At 40.5% G+C, this 27,690-nt stretch overlaps 1 protein-coding gene across 4 annotated transcripts; it reads left to right on the forward strand.

Moving 5' to 3' along the window:
- Positions 1 to 52: 52 nt before the first annotated feature.
- Positions 53 to 27,476, forward strand: LOC127679165 (C-type lectin domain family 6 member A-like). Of its 4 annotated transcripts, none has more exons than XM_052174797.1 (6): positions 53 to 150; positions 14,332 to 14,421; positions 19,975 to 20,076; positions 24,037 to 24,194; positions 25,192 to 25,304; positions 26,982 to 27,476. In XM_052174797.1, the coding sequence occupies exons 1-6, from the start codon at positions 126 to 128 to the stop codon at positions 27,124 to 27,126; spliced, it is 633 nt and encodes a 210-aa protein (XP_052030757.1). In that variant the 5' UTR covers positions 53 to 125; the 3' UTR covers positions 27,127 to 27,476. The 4 variants fall into 4 exon arrangements, with proteins under 4 accessions (XP_052030757.1, XP_052030759.1, XP_052030756.1 ...); XM_052174796.1 differs by lacking the exon at positions 53 to 150 and adding an exon at positions 13,661 to 13,830; XM_052174799.1 differs by lacking the exon at positions 14,332 to 14,421 and having other exon boundaries at positions 80 to 150.
- The last annotated feature ends 214 nt before the right edge of the window (positions 27,477 to 27,690 follow it).

A 27,690-nucleotide genomic window follows, 5' to 3' on the forward strand; every position in this document is an offset into this window, starting at 1 on the left:
GTATTTAGCTCAGAGAATTTGGAGGCTGACTCTGACTTCTGGCCTCTTTGAAGGAAGCAAGTCCTGGAGACATATCTTGGAGAGTCAGATACAAGAAGCCCTTGACCTGCACATAGACCTCAATAATGGTTCAGGAAAGAGAGCTACAAGGTAGGGTGAACATTCCTGTCTTGGTCCATAGGACACAGTGGGAGTGTGTGATGTAATAAGGAGGTACCTGTGGTAACAATGCAGACAAGTGGGCAGGCTGAAATGATGGAGTGGACCAAGACAGCAGAGCCACAGGAATTTGAAGGAAGTGTGATATCTAAGAGACAGAAGTTCTGAGAAAACAAGAAACCAAACACTGAAAGGGGGATGTAAAAACATAGGATTTCATTGGAAGACTGACACTTAAGATGGAAGTGTTAGGATATGGAATTGCTGGTGCCCGAGGGTGAAAATTTTCTAGATTGTGTGTGTGTGTGTGTGTGTGTGTGTGTGTGTGTGTGTGTTTGTCCTTCAGAACTGACTTGGCCATTCATCTTAGGATGTTGACAGCTTTTATTCTGTTTCATTTATAATTATTTGGATCATTTTGTCTGGTTATTATTTGTCTGGATATTATCTAAGGTTTTTGGTTCTCTGCTGAATATATCTGCTTGCCATCTGACAGGGAAGGCAGTCTGCTGGTCTCTGAGACTCTGGTCAGCTGCTGTGATTTCCATCTTACTCCTCAGCACCTGTTTCATTGCGAGATGTGTGGGTAAGTTCTTCACTGACTAGTGTCTCTTTTGGGCACTGTCTGGTCTCTGTTCCACAGAGACTCTTAGGGGCTGTTCTGTTTTGTTTTGCTTTTTTGTTTCTTTGCTTGGTTTTAGTTTTTCAAGACAGGGTTTTTCTGTGTATTCTGACTGATCTGGAACTTTCTGCATGGCCTAGGCTGTCCTCAAACTCATAGAGATCCCTCCTACCTCTTTTTACCAAGGGCTGACAATAAAGGTGTGTGCTATCACTGCCTAGGCTGGAGCTGTATTTTTGATCTCCTTATCTGGCCCAATCTTGCATGCAACATCATGGTTTTCTTGACTTCTCTTCCTCGTTGGTTTTTTTCCTGTCTTTTGACCACTGAGATGCCTAAGGTTCCTTCACCAGCTTTTTTTGCACATGTTATTCATAACCATCATCTGAGACAGTGCTGTTTAGTATTGGGCTCACAAGCAATCAATCACATGCTTTGGTTACAACATCTCTGTATTGGAATTGCAACTCTAATCAATTTTATACTGTCAGCTCCTTACAGCCTTTTATTCATAAGATATTTTTTTCTCCCTCAACACAAGAGGAAAAAATGAAAGGATAGAAAATAATACAGCCTAACTCTAATGACCCCAAGAAATCAGGAGTTTAAAATGCTATCTCGTTTTGTTAGAAACTAGGTAAATGGTCACATTCCAGAGCCCGCCCTTTGTTTAGACCTAGCAGAAAGGCCTTGAATAGGTGATCCTGGCCCCATAGGGTTACTGGAAATGGGCTAAGCTTATCTTCTCTAAACTTATGCCATTACCCCTAAGCAGGAGTTCGCGCAGCTGTAGCCATTATAGGAAACTAATTGGTCCACGCAGCGCAGGCTCCGATAATTTAAACTGATTGGCCTAAAAACTATGGAGTGGTACAAATCAATTGGCTTGCATTTCACAGGCTCTCCATGCTAAGAAATGATTGGTTTGTGATTCGAGGGCTGTGTCGTAAACTTATAAAAGCTGTCGCAATTCGGCACTCGGGGTCCATAGTCCTCTAACCCTGCGTGGTGCATGGCTATGGAACCCAGAATTCTGGAAATAAAGAAATCCTCATGCTATTGCATCGAGACCGTTTCTCTCGAGTGATTTGGGTGTCGCCTTCCGGGATGTGGGGTGCTGGGGCACCCTCGATTTTGGGGGTCTTACATTTTTTGGTGCATTGTCCGGGAAGTGCGATTTCCCTTCACACTCGAGAACCAACTTGGAGTCAAAGGGGATTCCCTCTGTAATGTGTGTGTGCCGGTGATATTTTTGTTCTAAATGTACTGAGTGTTTTGAGTGCGGCGCTGCTGTGTATGTGCCTTGGTTTCTGTTTGTTGGCATAACAGCAGATGTGGAAGCCTGTTCCATGGTTAGTTCACAGTCACCACTGTGGGTCGTAAGAACCCAGTGGTAGCAGAAAGGGGATGCCCTAGGGCCACAGGCTGTAACCCTGGAGGATGCTTCGAGGGTGAGAGACAGTCAGGGGAGCCTGATTGTGGTTTTTTGGAATGAAGGGGATGGAGTGCTCCTTCTACTGAAAAAAACGTGGATGTGGAATCCCATGAGGTAGCATTTGGCAGCTGTTTGTTTAAGTCCAGACGTGGATGAGTGTGTTTGGAACACTTGTTAGTTTTGTGTGTCTTTGTCTACAGTTTGTCCATTAGACGGTACCGCGGGTTTGTTTTCTGTCTGTCTCACTATGTCTGAAAGCTTTTTGTTTTTGCTTAGAAGCTTCTGGGGGGCTTGGAGAGTCTGTCTGGTACAGTGTGTTCTACTGGCTGTGGCTAGAGTTGAGACCGCGGGGGTCTGGAGGAAGCTTTAGACCTGGGAGAGAGCTGAATAAGACGCTCCTCCATCTGTAAACAGCAAGTCAGTAATGGCGGAAGCCAAGTTCTGCTGGAATCTAGTATCTGGTGTCCTCTAGGGGCAAATTGTGTGATTTTCCTTGCTCTGTGTTCTTGAATGTAGAGGCCTGATGGTGGCAGGTCAGGCTGTCTATGTGGTGTTGTTTTGTATTGTGTTTTGTGTTCTTGGACTTAGATGGACGATATTATTTTGACTTTGACTGAAAAGCAACTCTGTGGCGCTAAAATCAGGTCACATAACTCAAGTGCACCTCAAGCATGCCAGCCAACTTAGAACAAAAGGAGAGACAAAAATACTTGGGCTCTGACGCCCCCTGAAAAGGAAAAAATAAATCTTAACAAGACGCTCAATGTGGCAGGTGCGTGAATTTTGGGGTTTAAGTTTTTACAAATGGTTTATTTCTTTTATTTTAGCTTGTTTAAATTGTTATGATCGATGTAATGTTAAACTTTGTGGTTATATTGTTTCTCTGGGAGAGAGGTCAAAATAAGGGAGACCTCCAAAAACTAGATTCTAAAATATTAAGTGAAGAAAATCTGTCTTTGTGATACTAAAATCTTTATAATTGTTATTAAGTTCAAGGCATAAGTTCTTATTTGATACAGGTTTTATTTTGATACAAAATCAAGGTTTTCATTGGTATAAATACTAAAAATTTGAAAGTACAGTATTTACACCCAGTTCTTTGTTATTATTACTGATCTGAGGTGTTTAAGTCTATGAGTTTAGGGTTAAATAGAAATATAAGGCTCAGGCTGGAGAGATGGCTCAGCGGTTAAGAGCACTGACTGCTCTCCCAAAGGTTCTGAGTTCAAATCCCAGCAACCACATGATGGCTCACAACCACCCGTAATGAAATCTGACTCCTTCTGGTGAGTATGAAGACAGCTCCATTGTACTTACATGTAATAAATAAATAAATCTTTTAAAAAAAAGAAATATAAGGCTCTGAGTTTATTGTTAGGGTGTTTTCTAGGTTTTAATCAGAAATAGCTGAAGATAGTTTAATAGACAACAGTCCACATTGCTTTACATAGTTGGTTTTCAAAAATGTCAACAGGAGACAGCAGGTGTTAGAGAGGGTGTGGAGAAAGAGGAACACTCCTCCACTGCTGGTGGGGCTGCAAATTGGTACAACCACTCTGGAAATCAGTCTGGCGGTTCCTCCGAAAACTGGGCACCTCACTTCCAGAAGATCCTGCTATACCACTCCTGGGCATATACCCAGAGGATTCCCCACCATGTAATAAGGATACATGCTCTACTATGTTCATAGCAGCCCTATTTATAATTGCCAGATGCTGGAAAGAACCCAGGTATCCCTCAACAGAAGAGTGGATGCAAAAAATGTGGTATATCTTCACAATGGAGTACTATTCAGCCATTAGAAACAATGAATTCATGAAATTCTTAGGCAAATGGATGGAGCTAGAGAACATCATACTAAGTGAGGTAACCCAGACTCAAAAGGTGAATCATGGTATGCACTCACTAATAAGTGGTTATTAACCTAGAAAACTGGAATACCCAAAACATAATCCACACATCAAATGAGGTACAAGAAGAAAGGGGGAGTGGCCCCTGGTTCTGGAAAGACTCAGTGAAACAGTATTCGGCAAAACCAGAATGGGGAAGTGGGAAGGGGTGGGTGGGAGGACAGGGGAAGAGAAGGGGGCTTATGGGACTTTCAGGGAGCGGGGGGGGGGGCTAGAAAAGGTGAAATCATTTGAAATGTAAATAAATTATATCGAATAAAAAAAAATCCTCCAAAAAAAAAAAAAAAAAAGAATGCTTCTGTCCATGGCAGGGACTTGAGTGTAGTGTTAGAGCCAACTGGCAGCTCCTCAGAGATCACGAGTAGAAACTGGCACACGCTGGGCAAAGAGGCTTGATCGTGGAGGGCGGCTCAGTGTGAGTGTCAGAATCTCAACTCTATAGGGAGTTTGACTTCTCTATTGGCCTGGTTCCTCTTTTCCATTCCTTCCTGTTTTCTTCTCTCCCCCACTGAGTTCTGGTATCGCTGTAATTCTATGATTGGCCTGGGTGCATCTTCGGTCTGCCATCCTTCCTTTGCAGACCAGGGGAGTGGACTTCATGCGGCAAGCTGAGGGCAGCTGCCTGTTACCACCTCTCATCCCTAGCTGGCATCGGGACAGTTTGCTGCCACGTTTGTTTCCTGTTTTCTCCATGATGGAAGCAGGTGCTGCTATGGTGGATGGCACAAATGTCATCTGGGTAGAAGAATCTTTACCCCCTGGCATGTCAATGCAGAAAGTGGAGCTCGTTGCCCTCACCAAGACCTTGGAACTTGGAACCAGCAAGAAAATCAACATCCACACGGATAACAGGTATGCCTTTGCCACAGCCCATGTCCACAGGGATATATGCCAAGAGGACTGCTCACATCAGAGGAAACCAACAGGAAATCTTGGACCTCTCAGATGTCCTAATGAAGTCAGCCACTGTGAGTATTCACTGCCCTGGACATTCAAAGGGAAAAGACTCAATGGGCAATAGCCAGACAGAGCAAGTGGCTCCAGGAATGGATATGCAGGAGCCTATACTGATTATGGGTCTTTAAGAGACACCCATTGGGAAATGGGACAAAATTAAGGAACAGGCTCACTTAAAAAAGGACTGAGATTGCTAGCCACCCTACCAACTATTACCAAGAGAGGGTGCACACGAGAAGGGAGAACTATACTCCCCAGAAATTAAGCCAAAGACTCACTAGGCCAAATGCACATATGGATTCATTTAGGGGATTAAAAACTGTCCTGGCAGTCAAGGGACCAAACGTATATATTTATGACTCAGGTTTTATGCTAGAAAGATAACAGAACAGTGTAAGATATGCCAGCAAGTAAATGCTTATGCAGTAAAGAGTAAACAGGGCAAAAGACCTAGAAGAGAACAGCCTAGAATATATTAAGAGATTTTATAAAAAGGCAGGAGAATATGGTTATAAAATATCTTCCAGCACGTGTAGATACTTTGCTCTAGATGGGTTGAAGCAGGAAAGAGCTGCCGAGGTTAGAAGAAATTTTCCCGAGCTTCAGAGTGCCCAAGGTAATTGGATCAGATAATGGTTCTGTTTTTGTTTCTAAGGTAAGTCAGAAATTGACAGAGATATTGGGGACTAATTGGAAACATTATTGGATGTACTGTCCCCTGGGACCAAGGCAGGTAGAGAGAATAAACAAAACGCTATGAGAGACCTTAACTAAATTGACCTTGGAGACTGGTTCAGGCTGGGTGGTGCTTCTCCCCTTGTTTCTGAAGAGCCCCTACCATTTTAACCTGACCCCCCTAAATATCTTCTTTGATACCCCAACTCCTTTGGTGTTCACTGGGCCCTCCCAGGAGGTGTCCCACAATATGAGATTTGCCTTAAAAGCTCCAGGCATGCTAGAGACTCCTCACTGCTTCCAGATAGGTGACTGGATCTGTATAAGAAAGCTTCAGGAACTGTTGCTGGAATCCTGATGAAGAAACCCTCACCAAATTAACCACAGAGACTGGCATTAATGATTAAATAGCTCTCCTATCATTTTTGCTTCAGGTTTTTGTTCTCTAGGCTCAAGGCCCTCGAGTGGGTGAGACAGCAAATGTGGAAGCAGCTCCGAGAGGCCTACTCAAGAGAAAGACTTGCAATGACCACATCGCTTCCAATTTGGAGATTTGGTCTACATTAGACGCCACTGCGCAGAAAATCTTGAGTCTTGGTGGAAAAGCCCTTATCTTGTACTCTTCACCATCCTACTTTCTGTTTTGATGAGACCCTTTGTAATTTTCCTCCTTTTGCTTACAATTGGAACCTGTGTGACTAACCGGTTAATAGCTTTTATTAGGGAAACGTATAAGTGCTGTGCAGATTCTTATGCTATGCCAACAATATCAGAGATTAGGGCAGGACAATCCAGAATATATAGAGTCAGAGATTTATTTCTATAGTTCTAAGATTAGAACTTACAAGAGAAGAACTGGGGAATGAAAGGATAGAAAAATAATACAGCCTAACTCTAATGACCCCAAGAAATCAGGAGTTTAAAATGCTATCTCATTTTGTTAGAAACTAGGTAAAAGGTCACATTCCAGAGCCCGCCCTTTGTTTAGACCTAGCAGAAAGGCTTTGAATAGGTGATCCTGGCCCCATAGGATAACTGGAAATGGGCTAAGCTTATCTTCTGTAAAATTACGCCATTACCCCTAAGCAGGAGTTCACGCAGCTGTAGACATTATAGGAAACTAATTGGTCCACTGAGCAAGGGCTCCGATAATTTGAACTGATTGGACTAGAAACTATGGATTGGTACAAATCAATTGACTCGCATTTCACGGGCTCTCCATGCTAAGAAATGATTGGTTTGTGATTCGTGGGCTCTGTCGTAAACTTATAAAAGCTGTCGCAATTCGGCACTCGGGGTCCATAGTCCTCTAACCCTGCGTGGTGCACGGCTATGGAACCCAGAATTCTGGAAATAAAGAATTCCTCATGCTATTGCATCGAGACCGTTTCTCTCGAGTGATTTGGGTGTCGCCTTCTGGGGTGTGGGGTGCTGGGGCACCCTCGGTTTTTGGGGTCTTACAAGAGTAATCAAATTAATTAGTGCCAATTGAAGAAATAAAATATTTCTTGGGCACTGACTTATTTTGGCAAAGAACCAGATATCATTATTCAGCCTTTTAACATAGATCAAGATACTTGGCTGAAGCAGCATAGTACAGATTGGTTTCTTGCTCAAACGGGATTTAAAGGAACTATAGATAATTATTATCCTCAACATCACTTGATAAAATTTTTAAATGTGCATAAGGCTGTATTTCCTAATATGACATCTTTAGAGCTGCTGCATAATGCTCTTTTGATTTTCACTGACTGCTCCTCTAAAGGATGAGCTGGATATCTTATGAATAATCAATAGGTGGTAATAGAGACTCCTGGGATCTTAGCCCAGTTAGCAGAACTGACAGCACTACTAAATGTTTTTTAATCTGCAGATAATACTTTTAATTTTTTTTTTACAGATAGTTTGTATGTTGCTGAATCTGTTCCTCTGTTGGAAACTTGTGGCACATTTAATTTTAATACACCAGCAGGATTTGCTTTCACAATTGCAAGACATCATTCTTGCTAGAAAAAAAATCCCTTTTATATTGGCCATACATGAGCTCACTCCAGTCTTCCTGGACCTTTGGCTGAAGGCAATGATTGCATTGATACAGCTCTAATAGGAGAAGCTTTAGTTTCAGATCCTGTTGAGTTGCCCAAAAGTGATCATAATAAGTTTCATCTTTCTAGCCACACCTTAAGGCTCTGACATAAAATCACTAAGGACCAGGCAAGAATGACTGTAAAACAATGCCCTAACTGCCTTACATTATCTCCAGTTCCTCATTTATGGGTTAATCCACGAGGCCTTATGCCCAATCATATTTGGCAAATGGATGTAAGTCACTATGCTCAATTTGGAAAATTAAGATATATACATGTTTGCATTGATATTTGTTCAGGATTCCTTTTTGCTTCTCTGTATATGGGTAGGCCACTAGAAATTTAATTAATCATTGTTCACAAGCCTTTGATACTATGGGATTACCGAAAGTCATTAAGACAGATAATGGGCAAGCTTATACTGGCAACAACTTTATATCTTTTTGTAAAGAATTCAGTATTGAACAAAAACTGGAATTACTTATAATCCAATGGGTCAAAGAATTGTTGAGTATGCACATTGTACTCTGAAAAATTGGCTTTCAAAATCAAAAAAAGGGGAATTATACCCTTCAAGATCACCAAAAGCATATCTTGCTTTTGTCTTATTTGTTTTGAATTTTTTGCAAACTGATGCTAAATGTCAGTCTGCAGCAGATCACCACTGGCATCCAGTCACTTCCAATTCTTATGCCATGGTTAAGTGGCAGGACCCTCTAACTTATACATGGAATGGTCCAGACCCTGTTTTAATATGAGCAAGAGGTTCTGTTTGTGTTTTTTCACAAAAAGAAGACACAGCCCGATGGCTGCCAGAAAGATTGGTTTGTCAAGTGGACACAGATCCTGGTTCTTGTAGTAAGTGTGATTCTAATCACTAAGTAAGATAGCTAAAAAACTTTATCAGCTCGCTTATCTAGCACTTATTTGGGGAAAAAAACCCCAAACAATCTTTCTGTTGATTCTCAAAGCCACCTCCCCAACACTGGGAAGCCAGGCTTTGTGTCTGATAGTTGCTAATTTGCAACTGAATTGGATACCTTGCAACATCCGAAGACAAGTTAATCCTGTTTTTTTTTTCTAACTTCTGACCTTGTATTTTAAGTAGGCTGGTTGTTTCCACCTAGGCTCACCTGGCTTACCAATTCACCTTGACAATTTTCCTGAGTGCATATGTTTAGGTCTATGTGGCTTTGGTCTAATATTGGAAAAAAGGTGTGCTATGAAAGCCTGTAAGCCAGAGATAGGTAAATGAAATTCTATGACCTTTTATCAACCTAAGACAGGAACTTGTGCTTATCAGCTGTGTTTATTTATAATAAATACTAAAGGCCATTGTTTGTGCAAATAAACACAAACAAACTGCATATGCTTTTCCAAAGACAGGTAAGAGAAAGAGTCTAGAATTCTGACCTAAGACAGGTGGGGCTCCAGCCACCATAATTCCCAGATATGACTATGGAGCATAAGAAAATCTTTTGCCCCAGTCCAGTCAATTCTTAATAAATCAAAAGGGAAGAATTGTGCCTTCCCCTCCCAGCACTTGAGTGGGAATTCCAGACCTGTGTTAGCCATAACCCCGTCCCCCCACCTAAGGTGGAGCACAGGGATGAAGGTGAAGTTCATTGTTCCTCCAGACCTACAAATTCCTGAATTAAGCAGGTGACCCATCCAGCCACCTGAGCAGTGGAGCCAATGACCGAGGAGTAGTCAGACCAGTTCTCCTGACCAGATCTTGGAATTTGGGGGGAAGAGTCTTGCCTGAAAGTTTAAATTCTCAGTCCTTAATTAAACCTTGGGACCTTGATCAGAAACTGTTGTCTTGGTCCTGTTCTTTTCTCATCACCTTCCCATACATCCCCAGTTTTCCTTCCAGGTAATTGGTTCAATGTAACTGCAGGCAGTTACAGTTGATCATATTTTGCAACAATCTGATGGATGAGTAATAGCCATCTCATTAGTATAAAGTAAGGCCTAGTTAAAATGGAACTGTTATATTTAAGAAAAGCTGTTCCTTTTATATTTATTGCTTGGAACTATTTATGGAATTAAAAAAAATCCCCACAAAATTGCCACAGAAACTGTGGTATTATCAAAAAAACTTTTAGAAGTTCTGTGCTAGGAACTGAGATTAGGGACCATATGTGTATGTGTTCTGTATCCCAGAACCATATGCATCCCATTGGAGACTTCTTTCCTGTGAATGTGGAGGTGTTAGTGAGGATAGTGAATGGAAGTTTCCAGAGAATGTATGTGAGGAGGGAGATATAACAGTCTTGATGAAGCGTGCCTCTGATTACAAATGAAGAATGTACTCTTCACTTTTCTTAACCTAATGAGAGAATTCACTAACTGTTACCAACCAACTTTTGCCCAATGTAGGTCAGTTTTGTCCAATATGACAATATTGGACAAACAAGGTCAATCTGGTTCCTTGTTACTTGGGGACATTTTCAAGCCTAAGGATTATATCTCCTGCCAGAAGAGCACAATAAAATCACAAGTCAGGCCTCACATAACAATAGTCCACAAATCGATCATTTTGTTTCATGGAACACAAAGGAAGGACACATAAAGATAAGGGAAAAGAATATATAGATATATAGGCAAAAATTGATCAAAGAAACCTAGTGGTGCATACAGCATTAGAAATGAATAAAACATAGACTCACGAATGAAACCCTGTGGATTGTTACAGAGATCAGTCCTGTCTATGATAACAATGGAAAAGGCCCAGTGTGCTCTCAAGTCTTCAGCGTTAAAGAGAAGGACTCATTTCTTCCAATAGAGTTCCCATACTTAAAGTTGAGAGGAAATTGTAGACTCATAAGACGTGGGACACAGTGCAACTGTGTATATTTTGGTCACTATGGACTAAGGAAATGTCACATCTAAAAAGCATAGATATCATGAGTCTCATTTACATAATGACTTACAGTCATCAATGAGATTGACTACATGTTGTCAAGATGATAGAACAGTTATTTGTCTTAGTACAGTTTATCTGATAAGAAGAATGTCAAAATGGAGTTAGAACCATCAAAAATATAGTTACAATAATAATAATTAAAATACAAGTCTTCTCACTTTCAAAAGAGCCACAATGATTCATGTAACTTTTGTTATTAGAAGTAGAGTTGTATTTGAGTGGCTCTGACTTTATGGTTTGTTAAAATAAGATTATTTTCTTGCTTTTTCTAGGGTGTAGTTTCCCTCCTTTTGTTGATGTTTTCCATTCATTATCCTTTGACGGGCTGGATATGTGGAAAGATATTGTGTAAATTTGTTTTTGTCATGGAATACCTTGGTTTCTCCATCTATGGTAATTGAGATATTTGCTGGATATAGTAACTTGGGTAGGCATTTGTGTTCCCTTAGGGTCTTTATGACATCTTCTCAGGATCTTCTAGGTTTCATAGTCTCTGGTGAGAAGTCTGGTGAAATTCTGATAGGTCTGCCTTTATATGTTACTTGACCTTTATCCCTTATTGCTTTTAATATTATTTCTTTTTTTAAGTGCATTTGGTGTTTTGATTTTTATGTGACAGGAGAAATTTCTTTTCTGGTCCAATCATGACCAGATTTCTGTAGGCTTCTTGAATATTCATTGGCACCCCTTTCTTTAGGTTAGGGACGTTTTCTTTTATAATTTTGTTGAAGAAATTTACTGGCCCTTTAAGCTTGAAATCTTCATTCACATCTATATCCATAATCCTTAGGTTTGGTCTTTTCAATAAGTCCTGGATTTTCTGGATGTTTTGGCTTAGGAGCTTTTTACAGTTTTCATTTTCTTTGACTATTGTGTCAATGTTTTCTATGGTATCTTTTGCATCTGAGATTCTTTCTTCTATCTCTTGTATTCTGTTGTTGCTTGCATCTATGACTCCTGACTTCTTTCCTAGGCGTTCTATATCCAGAGTTGTTTCCCTTTGTGATTTCTTTTTGTTTCTACTTCCATTTTTGGAAATCAATTAAATCTATTTGATCCATAACTTCAGTTAGTTTCACTGTGTCTTTGTTTAGTTTGTGTTTCCCTGATCTGTCCATTGATGAGAGTGTGGTGTTGAAGTCACCTACAATTATTGTGTGGGGTGCAATGTGTGCTTTGTATTTAAGTAAAGTTTATTTTTTGAATGTGGGTTCCCTTGCATTTGAAGCATAGATGTTCAGAATTGAGAGTTCTGCCCAAGATAGTAATTCTATTCCTTCATGACCTCTTCTTCAGTGCCTGCCTCCAAGTTCATGTTTGATTTCCTGTTCTGACTACCATTTAAAATGTTCTGTAAGATATAAGATGAAATAAACTCTATCCTTTCCAAAGGTGGGGGAGAGTATGACACAGAGGAGATCTAAATAAAAAGAAGTTCAACATCCTAAGTCATCAGAGAAGTGCAAATCAAAACATCCCTGAGATTCCACCTCACACCAGTCAGAATGGCTAAGATCAAAAACTCAGGTGACATCAGATGCTGGTGAGGATGTGGAAAAAGGGGAACAGTTCTCCATTTTTGTTGGGATAGCAAACTGATAAAACCACTCTGGAAATCAGTCTGGCTGTTCCTCAGTAAATTGGACATAGTATTACCTGAGGACCTAACTATACCACTCCTGGGAATATATCCCAAATATACTTCAACATATAACAAGGACACATACTCCACTATGTTCATGTCAGCCTTATTTATAATAGCCAGAAGCTGGAAAGATCCCAAATGTCCTTCATCAGAGGAATGGATACAGAAATTGTGGTACATTTACACAATGGAGTACTACTCAGCTATTAAAAGCAATTAACTCATGAAATTTTTGGCAAATGGATGGAACTACAAAATATCCTGAGTGAGGTATGCCAGTCACAAAGGAACACACATGGTATGCAGTCACTGGTAAGTGGATATTAGCCCCAAAGCTTGGAGTACTCAAGATACAATTCACAGACCACATGAAGCTCAAGAAGAAGAAAACTAAAGTGTGGGTGCTTCAGTCCTTCTTTGAAAGGGGAACAAAATATTCACAGGAGCAAATATGGAAACAAAGTGTGGAGCAGAGACTGAAGGAATACCATCCAGAGACTGTGCCACCTTGGGATCCATTCCACAAACAGATACCAAACCTAGACAGTATTGGGGATGCCAAGAAGTGCTTGCTCACAGGATCTTGGTGTAGTTGTCTCCTGGGAGGCTTTGCCAGAGCCTGACAAATACAGAGGCAAATGCTAGCAGCCAAAGATTGGACTGAGCACATGGTCTCCAATGGAGGGTCTAGAGAAAGAACTGAAGGAGCTGAAGGGGTTTGCAACCTCATAGGAAGAACAAAATTATCAACCAACAAGAATCCCTGGAGTTCTCAGATACTAAACCATCAACCAGAGTTTACACACTGAGCAACCCATGGCTCCGGCTGCATTTGTAGCAGAGGATGTCCTTGCAGGCATCAATGGGAGGAGAGGCCCTTGGTCCTGTGTAGGTTAGATGCCCAAGTATGGGGAAATGCCAGGGTGGGGAGGTAAGAGTGAGTGAGTGGGGGGACAGTTCCATCAAAGTAGGGGGGGGGAAGATGGGATAGGGTTTTCTGGAGGGGAAACCTAGAAAAGGGATAACATTTGAAATCCATGTAAATAAAATATCCAATAAAAAGGAAAAAAAGAAATATGGCCTAAAGAAACATGTTTCTTATAGGCGAAGAAATTTCCATATTAGGAACTGAGAAGTGATGAGAATAATCTAGTCAGAGGTTTCAGGCATGTTTCTCAATTTCCTCTTTCCCACATCCTTAAGTCGTTAGAGGGAAGTACAGAATGCAACTTCTGTGTGTGCAGCATTGGCCATCTCTGTGGTATTTAGCTCAGAGTGTGTGGAGGTTGACTCTGAACTCCAGCCTTTTTGAAGGAAGCAAGACTCTGAGTCATAATTTTGAGAGTCAGATAAAAGAAGACTTTGACCTGCACATAGACCTCAATAATGGTTCAGGAAAGAGAGCTACAAGGTAGGGTGAACATTCCTGTCTTGGTCCACAGGACACAGTGGGAGTGTGTGATGTAATAAGGAGGTACCTGTGGTAACGATGCAGACAAGTGGGCAGGCTGAAGTGATGGAGTGGACCAAGACAGCAGAGCCACAGGAATTTGAAGGAAGTGTGATATCTAAGAGACAGCAGTCCTTGAGAAAACAAGACACCAAACGTTGAAAGGACCTGAAAAAATAGAGGATTTCATTGGAAGAGTGACACTTAAGATGGAAGTGTTAGGACATGGAATTGCTGGTGCCTGAGGGTGAACATTTTTTAGATTGTGTGTGTGTGTGTGTGTGTGTGAGTGAGTGTGTGTGTGTTCTTCACAGCTGACTTGTCCATTCATCCTAGAATGTTGACAACTTTTATTCTGTTTCATTTATAATTATTCAGAGCATTTTGTCTGGTTATTATTTGTCTGGATATTATCTAAGGCTGTTGGTTCTCTGGTGAGTATATCTGCTTGCCATCTGACAGGGAAGGCAGTCTGCTGGTCCCTGAGACTCTGGTCAGCTGCTGTGATTTCCATCTTACTCCTCAGCACCTGTTTCATTGTGAGCTGTGTGGGTAAGTTCTTGACTGAATGCTGTCTTTTGGGCACTCTTTGTTCTCTGTTCCACAGATCCTCCCAGGTGCTGTTATGTTTTGTTTTGCTTTATTTGTTTCTTTGCTTGGTTTTGGTTTTACAACACAGTGTTTTTTTCTGTGTTTTCCAGGCTGTCCTGGAACTTTATTTATGGAACCAGGCTGCCCTTGAACTCATAGAGTTCCCTTTTGCCTCTGTTTACCAAGAGCTGACAATAAAGGTGTGAGCCATCACTGCCTAGGCTGGAGCTGCATTTTTGATCTCCTTATTTGGTCCAGTTTTGCATGCAATATCATGATTTTTTTCTTGACCTCTCTTCCACATTGTCTTTTTCCTATCTTTTGACCACTGATACGTCTAAGGTTCCTTCACCAGCTTTGTTAGCACATGTTATTTATGACCATTGTCTGAGATCATGTCATCCAGTATTGGGCTCACCAGCAATCACATGCTCTGGTTACAACATCTCTCTACTGGAATTGAAAATCTAATAAATTTTATAATGCTGGCCATTTACAGTTTTTGATTCATATGAGATTCCCTTCCCCCTTAACATGAGAGGAAAAAGTAATCAAATTAAGTAGTGATGACTAAAGAAATAAAATATTTCTGTCCTGTTTGATCTGCTCATGAAGCTACATCTGAAGTGTATTTTGTGAGAAGTTTTGATGATGTTCTTTGCATTGTGCTTTTCCCTTCACTGTGACGATGATGCAATAGTTACTACACAGTCCAGGAAGGAGTTAGGCTGACTTAACCCAAGTGCCTTGTGTCTGCAGTCTGTTCTTTGATGAGACAAATTCATTTTGTCACTGAAGCAGAGTCTTCTCTAATTGGCACAGTGAGTGGGTTGTGGTTGTTAAGGATGATTATTTTACTCTTCAAGAAGAATCTGAGAGACTGAGGGATTGGATATGGGGGACAGGGAAAGAAGAGAAGATCTGCAGGCAGCCTACTGGGTTTTCTGCCAGGCCGAGCCTGTGTGTTAGCTGAGGTGTGTCTGCTAGAATCTAGAATCTGGAACTGGTATACAGTAATGACAAGGTGGAGATGGAGGTTATATGCAGGTGAAGATCTGTGGAGATCCCATCCCATAGGGGATAAGAACAGGGGGGCTGGTATGGCTGCATAAGCATCCTTGGCTTGGCTTGGGTCTGTGAGAAAAGAGAGGGGAGGCAGTGGCGGCAGCGGCAGCAGCAGCTCTTCCAGCGGAAGGGCCATCAGCAGTGGAGCCAAGGTGACGGGGTCCTGGCAGGTCCTGCGCCCGCTACCACTGACCATCACTGGCCAGCCGGGCTGCAAGTGGCAGCAGATTTACAGTGCCTTTCACTGCACTGAAGCCACATCAGAACTCTGCCTCCTGCCAGTCAGTTATGAGTCATCTTGGCTTTCGGATGCCAGAGAGAACTGACAGCCTGAGGTATGCAAACATAACCTGAGGCCAACATTGCAGGGGTCTAAGCCAGACAGGCGTTGGACTGCACCCAGGCCCTGGGCTGTCCGGTGGGCCATCTGTGTGCCAATCCAGCCAGGAGATTGTTAGCCCAGCAGACTCTCCTGGCACTTTCAGGGAGTGCACGCACGCACGCAGCCATCTTGGCTACCTGACAGAACCAGTTAACAGTCATAGCCTGAGGCAAGCATTGCTCGAGCCTAAGCCTGCCAGGCTTTTGCCTAGACTCAGTGCTTAAGCAGCTTGTGTGCACCAACCCGGTTGGGGGAGCAGCTGCCCGGCAGATTGATCAGCACTCAGAAAAGGTCCCCGCAGCATACACCCTCAGCACTCCCTGAAGGAGCAAACAGGTACCATCTGGTTCACAGAGACAATCTGGGGCAAGGCACACTAGGCCTCCAAGGGCACCCAAGAGGAGGGCAGCACATCAGGAATCTGTGACAGGGGAAACCCAGCCATCCAGTGTTGCGAAAATAGCCCTGCAGCCTCACAGGAGGCTCAAACATCAGCCAGAGACAAGACCAACTAATTCCAGAGATAACAAGATGGCAAAGGGCAAACATAGGACTGCTACTAATAGAAATCTAGGCAATATGGCAGCATCTGAACCAAACTCTCCAACACTAGCAAGTCCTGGATATGCCAACACACCAGAGAAACAAGATTTGGATTTAAAATCACTGGTCATGATGCTGCTAGAAAAACACAAAAAGGACATAAATGAATCTCTTAAAGAAATACAGGGGAACATGAATAAGCTAGAAACCAGTATAATGGAAACACAAAAATTTCTTAAAGAAATTCAGGAGAATAAGGCTCAAGAGATAGAAGCTAATAAAGAAGAAACAAAAAGAATTTAAAGAAATGCAGGAGAAATTGAGTCAAATGGCAGAAATCATGAAAGAGGAAACACAAAAATTTCTTAAAGAATTAAAGGAAAACACAAACAAACAAATGAAGGAACTGAGCAAAACCATCCTGGATCTAAAAACAGAAGTAGAAACAACCAAGAAATCACAAAGGGAGACAACTTTGGAAATAGAAAACCTTGGGAAGAAATCAGGGGCCATAGATGCAAATATCAACAACAGAATACAAGAGATGGAAGAAACAATCTCAGATGCCAAAGATACCATAGAAACCATTGACTCAACAGTCAAAGAAAATGCAAAATGTAAAAAGCTTGTATCCCAGAACATCCAGGAAATCCAGGACACAATGAGAAGACCAAACCTAAGGATTATAGGTATAGATGAGAGTGAAGATTTACAACTTAAAGAGCCAGTAAATATCTTCAACAAAATTATGGAAGAAAACTTCCCTAACTTAAAGAGAGAGATGCCCATGAATATACAAGAGGCCTACAGAACTTCAAACAGACTGGATCTAAGCAGAAATACCTCCTGTGACATAATAGTCAAAACCCAAATGTACTAAACAAAGAAAGAATATTAAAGGCAGTAACATATAAAGGAAGACCTATCAGAATCACACCAGACTTCTCTCCAGAGACTATGAAAGCTAGAAGATCCTGGGCAGATCTCATGCAGATTCCAAGAGAATACAAATGTCAGCCAAGACTACTATACCCAACAAAACTCTCAATCACCATAGATGGAGAAAGCAAGATATTCCATGACAAAACCAAATTTACACAATATCTTTCCACAAACCCACCTCTACAAAGAATAATAGGAGGAAAACTCCAATACAAGGAGGAAACTACACCCTGGAAAAAGCAAGATAGTAACCTTCTTTCATCAAACCCAAAAGAAGATAACCACTCAAATATAAAAATAATATCAAAAATGACAGGAAGTAATAATCACTATTCCTTAATATCTTTTAATATTCCTTAATATCATTGAACTCAATTCCCCAATAAAAAGACATAGACTAACAGAATGGATAAGGAAACAGGACCCTACATTTTGCTGCATACAGGAATCACACCTCAGTGTCAAAGACAAACACCTACCTTAGAGTAACTGGCTGGAAGACAATTTTACAAGCCAATGGTCTCAGGAAACAAGCTGGAGTAGCCATTCTAATATCAGGTAAAATTGACTTTCAACCTAAAGTCATCAAAAGAGTCTTGGGAGGACACTTCTTGCTGGTCAAAGGAAAAATCCACCAAGAAGAACTTTCAATCCTGAACATCTATGCACCAAATGAAAGGGCACCCTCATTCATAAAAGAAACTTTACTAAAGCTCAAAGCACACATTGCACCTAACACAATTATTGTGGGTGACTTCAACATTCCACTCTCCTCAATGGACTGATCAGGAAAACAGAAAATAAGCAGGGACACAGTAAAGCTAATTGAAGCTTTGGACCAATTGGATTTGACTGATAGTTATAGAACATTTCATCCCCATATCCTTGGGCATCAAACCTCCACAGGGCCAAGGGCTTCCCCTCCCATTGATGTCAGACAAGGTCCTCCTCTGCTACATATGTATCTGGAGCCATGGATCATTCCCTGTACACTTCTTGCTTGGTGGTCTAGTGTTGGGGAGCACTGGGTGGTCCAGCCAGCTGATTTTCTTTCTATAGTCCCCTCTGCTCCTCCAGACCTTCAGCCAATTCCCCCAGCAGGGTCTCTGAGCGCAGTCTGTTGGTTAACTCCAATCCTCCACATCTGTACTGGTCCATTACTAGTTCAACTTCCCAAGGAACAGCCTCACCAGGTTCCTGACAGCAAGCACCTCTTGGCAAAGGCCACAGTCTGGTTTGGTGTCTGCAGACCGGATGGATCCACAGGTTGGGAAATCTCCGATGGACCTTCCTTTAGTCTTTGCTCCATTTTTTTGTTCCTGTTCTTCCTTTGGACAGGAACATTTCTAGGTTAAAAACTTTGAGGTGGGTGGATGGCCCCATCCCTCACCAGGGGGCTGTGCCTATCTACTTGAAGTGGTCTCTTAGGTTCGATCTTCCCTTCGCTGAGCATTTTGGCTAAAGTCATCCCAGCTAGTCCTGGGAGCCTCTGGCATCCCTGGTGTCTGGAGATCCTGCAGTGGTTATCCCCAGTTCTTTATCTCCCACTGTTATGTATTTTTATTCGGTTACCTGACCATCTGTACCTCTTTCTAGTCTCCTCCAGTACCTGATAATGCCCCCTTATTTTTCCCCCTCCTCTCTCCCTCCACCTTCCACTATCTTCCTGTTTCTGCTTCAATGCAGGACTGAAGTATCCACATCCTGGTCTTCCTTCCTTGTAAGCTCCATATTGTCTGTTGTTTGTATCATGGTCATTGTGAGCTGTTAGGCTAATGTTCACTTATCATTGATGACATACCATGTGTGTTCTTTTGTGTCTGGGTTATCTCAACCAGGGTGATATTTTCTAGTTCCATATATTTGCCTGTGAATTTCATGAACTCATTGTTTTTAATAGCTGAGTAGTATTCCATTGTGTAAATGTACCAAATTTTCTCTATCTTTTCTTCTCTTGAGGGACATCTGGGTTATTTCCAGCTTCTGGCTATTATAAATAAGGCTTCTATAAACAGAGTGGAGCATGTGTCCTTGTTATATATTGGAGCATCTTTTGGGTATATGCCTAGTGGTGGTATAGCTGTGTCTTCAGGCAGAGCTGTTTCCAATTTTCTGAGGAACCACCAGATTGATTTCCAAAGTGGTTTTTCCAGCTTGCAGCACACCTAAATTGTGCAACAAGCCTGTCAGAAAGAGATTTCTGTGTTTGTCCACCTTGGCTCCAGAAGTATTCCTGCATGGCCACAGGCTCTGTGACTTCACCTTTTTCTGTAGTTTTCACCACCTGCACTGTTCGTAGGCCCCTCTCAAGTGCTCAACTGCAGGGCTTCTTAATAGAGCTCAGCCTTTTGTCTCTGTGAATGAGCACAGGGCCTGACCAAGATGCTGTGGTTGTTAAGAAAGTAAGTTCTGCTCTGTGTCCTGGACTTTCTGGGCTTTCTTGGGCCCGTTGGTCAGATTATATGCATCCACTTGGGACATCAAGTTGGAGAGGTATAGAGGAGGGAGAGGGCTGGCCCAGGTAGAGGACACAAGGCTCCAGGGATGGCTATGTGGATGCTCATTCCCTTCTTCCTTCACAGTGACATACCAGCTTGGGGTGGACAAGCCCAGTAGAAGACTGTCTGAACTCCACACAAACCATTCCAGTCTCACCTGCTTCCGTGAAGTGTCAATGGTATCAGGTGAGTGATAATATTTCCCTAGACTTGGGAGACAGAGGGGCAAGGCCTAGAGAAGGACTGGGAACTGGAAGGGTAGAAGAGAAAGAATGGAAAGAGATGGGGGAAATGAGGAGGCAGAGGAATTAAGAACATGAGGGAGAGGTGGGGGGAGACAGAGATGGAGGAAAAGAAGAGGGAGAAGAGAATGGAGAGCAAGAAGATATAATCAAGGTTGGGTTTAAGCTTCATTATACTGTGTGTGTGTGTGTGTGTGTATGTGTGTGTGTGTGTATGTGTGTGTGTGTGTTTGTTTGTGTGTGTATATGTGTTTGTGTGTGTGTATATGTGTGTGGTAAGTATAATGTGTGTGTATGTAGCATGTGTGTGTGGTTTGTATATATGTTAATGTAGTGTGTATATGTTTTTATGGGCTTTTTTCTTAATTTCTTTAAGGAATTTTTACTCCTTTTTCTCTTTAAGGACAACTATCATCGTAATAAAGCTGATTATGAGGTCTTTTTCTTGTGCTTTAGCTTTGTTGGGATATTCAGGGCCTGCCCTAGTACTAGATAGCTGTGTCAAGTCTGAGTTTGTCTCTTTTGGATGGGTGTTTTATTCCTTGGTTTCTGTTTCATCTCTGGTCTTCTGGTCTGTGTGACCTGAGGTTGAGGAGAGGTTCTCTGTCTGAGTTGGTAGCTGAATTTCTGGATGCAATCCTTTGTTGAGCAGGGATTAGAATTGAAGCTGGAACTGAATGTTGAGTAGGGGAAAGGACATTGGGTGTAGTGTTTTGGGTGCACAAATAGAGTGGAGAAGGCTCAAGGGCTGGCAGACTATTTGGAGTTCTGGAATCTGACCTGGCTTCTGGTCTAGCAGTGAGTCTCAGCCTGAGTTTATCTACAGTTCTTCTGGATGCTATAGCCTGTACTTGAGCAGGGGATAGAGTCTGGAGTTGGGGTCAGGGACAAGGGAAAGTGGTGGTTGTGGAGGGGTAGTGGAGTGTCTTTTGGACCCGAGGGTATAAGAGTGTTCCATAGACTGGCTGCATACCTGTTCTACATGTACTGCACATGAGTAGGAGATATCTTCCTGAGTTTTCTGATGTTTCTGATAGATTGTGAGGTGGCATGCACTGAGAAGTGATTTCCACATGTACATTTATATCAGACTAGAAAATCTGACATGTATGCCTCCATTTGTCTCCACAAGTCTTGTGTGTGTAAAGGATTCTGTTATTCTTATATTTTTCTATCTTCTGCTTCTTTCTGAACCATCTCTGCATGCTTGTGTTTCTCATCTCAGTTTATGTATACCATATATGTATATATATGCATACATATATCACATTTATTACACATATCAATCACATATGTATTATATAGCACATAAGGGTTTCAGAGTCACTGATGACCCTAGACTCAAATTATACACAAAAGTAAGGAGTATTTATTTCACAGAAAGTACCAGCATGTAGGGGTCAGCCATTTATTCCAACATCTAATGACAAGATAAGCTTGCAGGCTCCTCTATAATTGCAGTTGAGGGAACTTCAAAGGTTAGGTTAATTTTAATATGTTTGTTTAGGTAAGCAGCAATTACAGTAGTACATTTTTGATTGGTTGCCATATTAGCTTGACCATTTTGGCTCAAGCTTTAGAGAAATTCCAGGAACTGTCTCAGTCCTTGCATTGGCTATTTCTCTCAGCTTGATTACTGATTAATGGCCCATTGTCTGATTTTTTTTTTTTCTGAGAGGCCTTGTCTATTTTTTTGCAATACTGAAACTTAATGCCTAACATGCTGCCTGACCTAAAATGGAGTAGGTTAGGTCATCTCAATACCACATACGTAATATATATATGAAAATTAACCCCTGATTCATGAATATGAATTATTTAAAGCCTTAATACATTTCTTGAGAACAGTTTTAAATTTACAGAAGATTTCATGTGATTACATAAAGTTATCCTGCTAGCCTTACATATACATACACTGTCCCTTATACGAGCATCTTATGTGAGCAATTTGGGTTGGTAAAACTAGTGAGTTAATACTGATGTTAACTCTGATTGAAGTTCATGATTACTAGACTTTCACCTGGGACACCATGCTATATTTAGCTATCACATCTCTTCAGTATTCTCTTGATTGTAATATATTTTCAGAAGATTTTTGTTTTAAATAATTCTGATTAACATACTGACTGATCTGGTGGTATCTTATAGGATATTCCTCTATTAAAATATGAGAAATTATTTTTGAAGAGGTGGATGATGTCATGTGTGCAATGCTAGTTTAATCACACTGTACACAGGATCTAAATTATAAATGTATTATAGATTGTTGACTTTACCTGATGGTCTGCTTCAGGTAGACTATTTAAAAGCATACCTTCTTTTTTTAACATCTCTATATTTTATTTCTTTAGGAAACTTTTATTGTCTCACACAACACAGTCCAACTGAAGCCTCCCTACTTTTCCTCCCCTCTGTCCCAACATAGTCCTTATTTCACAGATCTACTGCTCCCCTATTTTCTTTCAGAAAAAGCAAGCCTACTCTGCTCATGCGAGGCCATTCCTCTTACTGTGTTGCCATGACTAGCCTTGATATGAGTATTTATGTATAATCTTATTGCATCTTGCTATGTCATGTCTGTTTGATAAAAGTATTAGGAGACTCATTCCTGAAAAAGATAAGCTTTCCATTTTGGCAGTTATTCATTGCCTGTGGGTCTTATAACAATAAAAATGGGTCATGAATTTGAGAGAGAAGAGGGAACACAGTAGGGATTTGAGGAAAGTGAAGGAGGAAAAATTAAATGTAAAATAAAAATATCCTGATTTTTCCTCCATTTTTCCATAGTACAATTTTGGGAAGGATGTTGTCATAGATAGCTCATACTGTGGTGGAATATTGGGTTAGGTTTTCCAAGAGAGGGAATAATTTACCTGTCTGTATCTATTCAAGTTCTTCATAATGGTATATAATATTCTTGGTTGTCTCAGCCTTGTTTATATTTATTATAGAAAATGTAATTTCTTAGTAACTCACTTAACCCTGCAAGCTTTGGCCATTCATTCTTCCATCTCCTACCATTGTCTGGTGTTTTTCCATCTCTTTGATATTCTTGGTTTCCATTTAAACACATAGGGATATATATGTCTTTGGGAATATATTTCTGTATATCTGCTTCAATGTGATTCTCAATTCATTGTTTATTTTATCACGTATTTTACAACTCTTATTTATTATCATCAGGTTAAAGATCATGATAGATTGTCCTTCCTTCCTTCCTTCCTTCCTTCCTTCCTTCCTTCCTTCCTTCCTTCCTTCCTTCCTTCCTTCTTTCTTTCTTTCTTTCTTTCTTTCTTTCTTTCTTTCTTTCTTTCTTTCTTTCTTTCTTTCTTTCTTTCTTTCTTTCTTTCTTTCTTTCTTTCTTTCTTTCTTTCTTTCTTTCCTCTGTTATTTAGTTCAATTTCTATGGTTTTGTTTCTGTAGTTAACTGATTTCTCTATCACCCCCATTCTACCATAATGACAATATTTAAAAAAGATTATTCTCTAAAATATTTTTCAGTTTTAAAATGAAAAAACAATGTAACAGATACAAAGAATTTTATTTGAATATACTAGCTTTTTATTAGCATTTTTAATCTTCTTTAGGCATTCTATTTTACATTTAATTTTACAATCTTTGTAATATTTTTCTGAGACCCAGATGGTTTTCTTTATGTCCTCAGAGTCTGTGTGTCCTTTACACTCCATTTTTCTGGCTTTTCCTAATAGCACGGCAGATGGACAAAGGACCTGACATTAGAGATAATGTAGGTAGACTCAGATATTTTGGCACCTGAAGCTAAGGGACTCCTGCTGCATTTGATAGCAATTGGGAGTCCCAACTTTCCTGTGGTTTCTGTACACAAGCAGCTTTTAGGATTACTTTATTACATTGCATTTACATTTTCTTTTTTCCCCCAAAGACAAAGTCTGGAGCTGTTGCCCAAAGGATTGGAAGCCTTTTGGTTCCTACTGCTACTTGGTTCCCACAGACACTTCATCAGCATCTTGGAACATGAGTGAGGAGAAGTGCTCCCACATGGGTGCTCATCTGGTGGTGATCCATAGCAAGGAAGAGCAGGTGCATGCTGGGAGAGACTGATGGCCTGGGCCCAGTATGCTGTTTGCCTGTTTCTGCTGAGAGGGAATTTTGTTGCATTGACTATTGGTGCTGCGGCAGAAGGCTTTCCACCAGATAGGCAGGAATAGTGGCTTCAGCCTTTGCCTTCTATATCTTGGTCCCTCTTAAGTGCAACTAAACAACTTCCAAGGGAGGAACCATGGCATCAGAAATACAACAACCGAGGTTGGAGGGAGGGCAAAATGCTTCTGCTTGAAAGACCAATTTGTGGTTTCAGCACTCTAATGCTTCCTGTAGAATCAACTACCTAAAAGAAAAGGGTGCAGGGAAACAGCATCCAATTGGAAGGGTCATGACCAGCCATCAGAAATGTATAATCTGAAGTTATGAGTGGGGAATGATTTGATGTATCAAATTCTCTCATTCACAACTGTCAAGAATGGTGTTGGTGAAGAAAGGAGTGGAGTGAGTCTGAGATGAGAATTCACTATAATCATGGAAAGAGATTGTTTGTAGAATCGTGAAAACATGAGTCATGACTTTGAAAGTGTCCTGATAATCTGGAGGAGATGTGCAGTTGTGGGCTTGGGATGGAAGGTGGAGCAGGGGAGAAGTGCACTCCTGGTGGCAGGGAGTCTACTCCTGAAGCAGGAGAGAGACATACACCCCACGGTGGAGGATGTGTGTGCTCCTGGAGTGGAGAGGCTCTTCTATTCCTTGATCCTTTTTATTCTCATTTCTGTGTAACCGGAAAATATCAGTCAAATCATCACAGTGCACCTCTACAATATACAATTATTGATATTAATCTAAATTTTGAAAACTATTCAAAGGACCAGAGAGATGAAGTTGGATTTGATTATTATGTATTTGCATTTGTGTGTCATATTGAACCCTGTAATTTTGTTTCATTGAAATCATTTTTAAAAGGTCTTATAAGAAATGTTGTAACAGAAAAGGAATCGCTCAGTCCAGTTGTATCTTTGTTTCCCCTTAGGATTTCATCACTGGGACCCTGAGAAGAAATGCTGCTTATTTTATTGGGTTGAGGGATACAGGTCATGGACAATGGAGATGGGTTGATCAGACACCATACAATGAGAGTGCCACGTGAGTTTAGACTTACACAGAGAATTCCTGGGTCCTGTAGCATGAGAAGAATTTGGGGTGTTGCACTTGTTGGTTATGAAACTACAATTGTTCCCTATGAGTGTAACTGCTAGAGATGTAGTAATTTTTACTCCCCCATTTATTTATCATAGGAGTCCTATGAGATACATTATTATTATTCTCAGTAGAAATGAAGTAATTCAGTTTGAAGGTTGTAGAATATAAGAAACAAGAGAACCCAATCAATGTCCTTAAAACTTGATGTTTTATTTTGCTTTAAATTTTTCAATCTATATCTCAAAAATAGACTTTAATTCACATTTATTCATGTGTCTATATGTGTATTTCTGTGAGGGTCTACTCTGTGTATTTGGATGTCTGTAGATCCCATAATAGTGCATTGGATCCCTGGAGCTGGATGATTCATGTGGTAGGACCTGGATAATATGCGCTCTGGAAAGAGAACCCTCAAATATTTTGAAAAATCAGCAAGCATTCTTTTCATCTGATCCACCTCTCTAGCCCTCATTTATATCTTTATAAGAAAAATTGATGTCAATGTTGTAACTGATTATTTCTTATAAGAGTCCTCAATCTGATGTGGTTGTGTTTCATATTTATGTAATGACTTAAAGTCTCTTACTACCTTACTATGTTGCCATATTTTATTCTGTTAGCTGATTTGAAAAATATGCAGTTGTTGTATTTTAAAACAAATCAAACATTTGAATTTATCAATGAAGACTCAGGAGCTAGATGCTAAATGAAGTCCTGCTATCTCAGAGAGGAAGAGAAAGCACCTAGTTGACCTTACTCATTCCATGTCCCAGAAGGAAAGCGTCCCTTTTCCATACCGTTTTAAATACCCTATGAACTCAATGTTCTTCCTTTACTTTCTGTGAATTTTTGTATCTATCCTCCAGACTACTTCTCACTCTCAATGTTATTTTCTTATGTTCATTCACTTCAACTGGTTGTTTGTCTACCTTTCTATGGTGGACTTTTTTTTGTTTAAAAGTCCCTATTACAGAAAGCTCTTTTATGAAAGATGTGTGCTAGGACTAAGCTATACTACAAATTTTTACAATAAACAAAAAGGTCTTCGAATAAAGACTGAGCCACACCACAGCTAGAAACGGGTTTTTCCCAGTTAATTATCTTGGGGGGTTACAATGTGACCAAATATCCTCCAATATTAATGAGAGTATTGTTCTCAATTTTCAGAAAAGACAACTAGGACTGTGGAATTTAAAATTATTTGTTTTTGATGACAGAGATAAACAGATTATCTAGAGATTCCATCTAGTTCTCCAGTCTGTAAAACAGTTCTTTTGTTTAATGGGAAAAGTTTATTAAAACATGAGAGTAAGGAAAGACCTTTTCAACATCTAAATAAGTGTAATGGGTTGACTTTCCCCTGGTATCAAACCCAAGAATGAAGAAATAGCCTCTGGGATGTGAGCTGGAAGAACAGTTAGGTAACAAGATAAGAAATCATTGAGTTCTGTGGGCCCTGTTATGCAGATGTCAGATATGGGTGATGGAGAATGACTGATTTGTACTTACTTGAATCTGATCTCCATAAATTCCAACTTCATCCTCAGGTTTGCTTCTTCTTGCTTTCTCTTTTCAAGCATTATTGTAGGAAACACCCTGATGCTCTTTCCTCCCTTTCAGATTCTGGCACAAAAATGAGCCCAGCAATGATGATGGAAAATGTGTTATGATAAATTATCGTTATAATAGTGGATGGGGCTGGAATGATATCCGCTGCAGCGAGGAACAGAACTCAATTTGTCAGATGAATAAAATACACTTATGAATCCTACATTATCCATGGGCATTCGATTTCATTGTTATCTACCATTACATGGACACCTGGGAAGTTCTACAAACACGAGAGCTGTTCACAGAATTTAGGTGGGCAGCTAATGGCTATGCATAGGTCCTTGTGTATTTATCCACCTACTCTGTCATAAAATGCAGTTCCATTTAAAGTTTTCTATGTGCCCAAGAGCATACAGAGTCCCTTTTGGGCACAGGTGGAACTTTCTGCCAACTCCCCAAGATTCCTTTTACTCATGCCATAGTATGATGTGTTTTCTTGATCTGTGTTTCTGTTTTTAATATATCATTGGAATTACTGACATTAAATTGAGAAGTAAAATTATATATATTTGTCTGGATTGATATACACATATTTACTATGAAATATACATATATATTTACTGTCAATCAGTTATCTAAAGCAGTTTAACAACACCTTCTATTACTTAACATCATTGCCATATTGTGTATGTGTGTGTGTGTGTGTGTGTGTATGTGTGTGTGTATGTTTGTGTGATAAGAACACTTAAGGCAATTTAAAGAAAATTCAGATACACAT

The sequence above is a fragment of the Apodemus sylvaticus genome, chromosome 2 (assembly GCF_947179515.1).
Source record: "Apodemus sylvaticus chromosome 2, mApoSyl1.1, whole genome shotgun sequence".
Lineage (NCBI taxonomy): Eukaryota > Metazoa > Chordata > Mammalia > Rodentia > Muridae > Apodemus > Apodemus sylvaticus.

Excerpts from the sequence above, each read along its gene's own strand:
- LOC127679165 (XM_052174797.1), top strand. The coding sequence starts at position 126 with ATGGTTCAGGAAAGAGAGCTACAAG. Across the intron at positions 14,422-19,974 it reads TTTCATTGTGAGCTGTGTGG|TGACATACCAGCTTGGGGTG; the intron begins GTAAGTTCTTGA and ends CTTCCTTCACAG. Across the intron at positions 25,305-26,981 it reads CCATACAATGAGAGTGCCAC|ATTCTGGCACAAAAATGAGC; the intron begins GTGAGTTTAGAC and ends CCTCCCTTTCAG.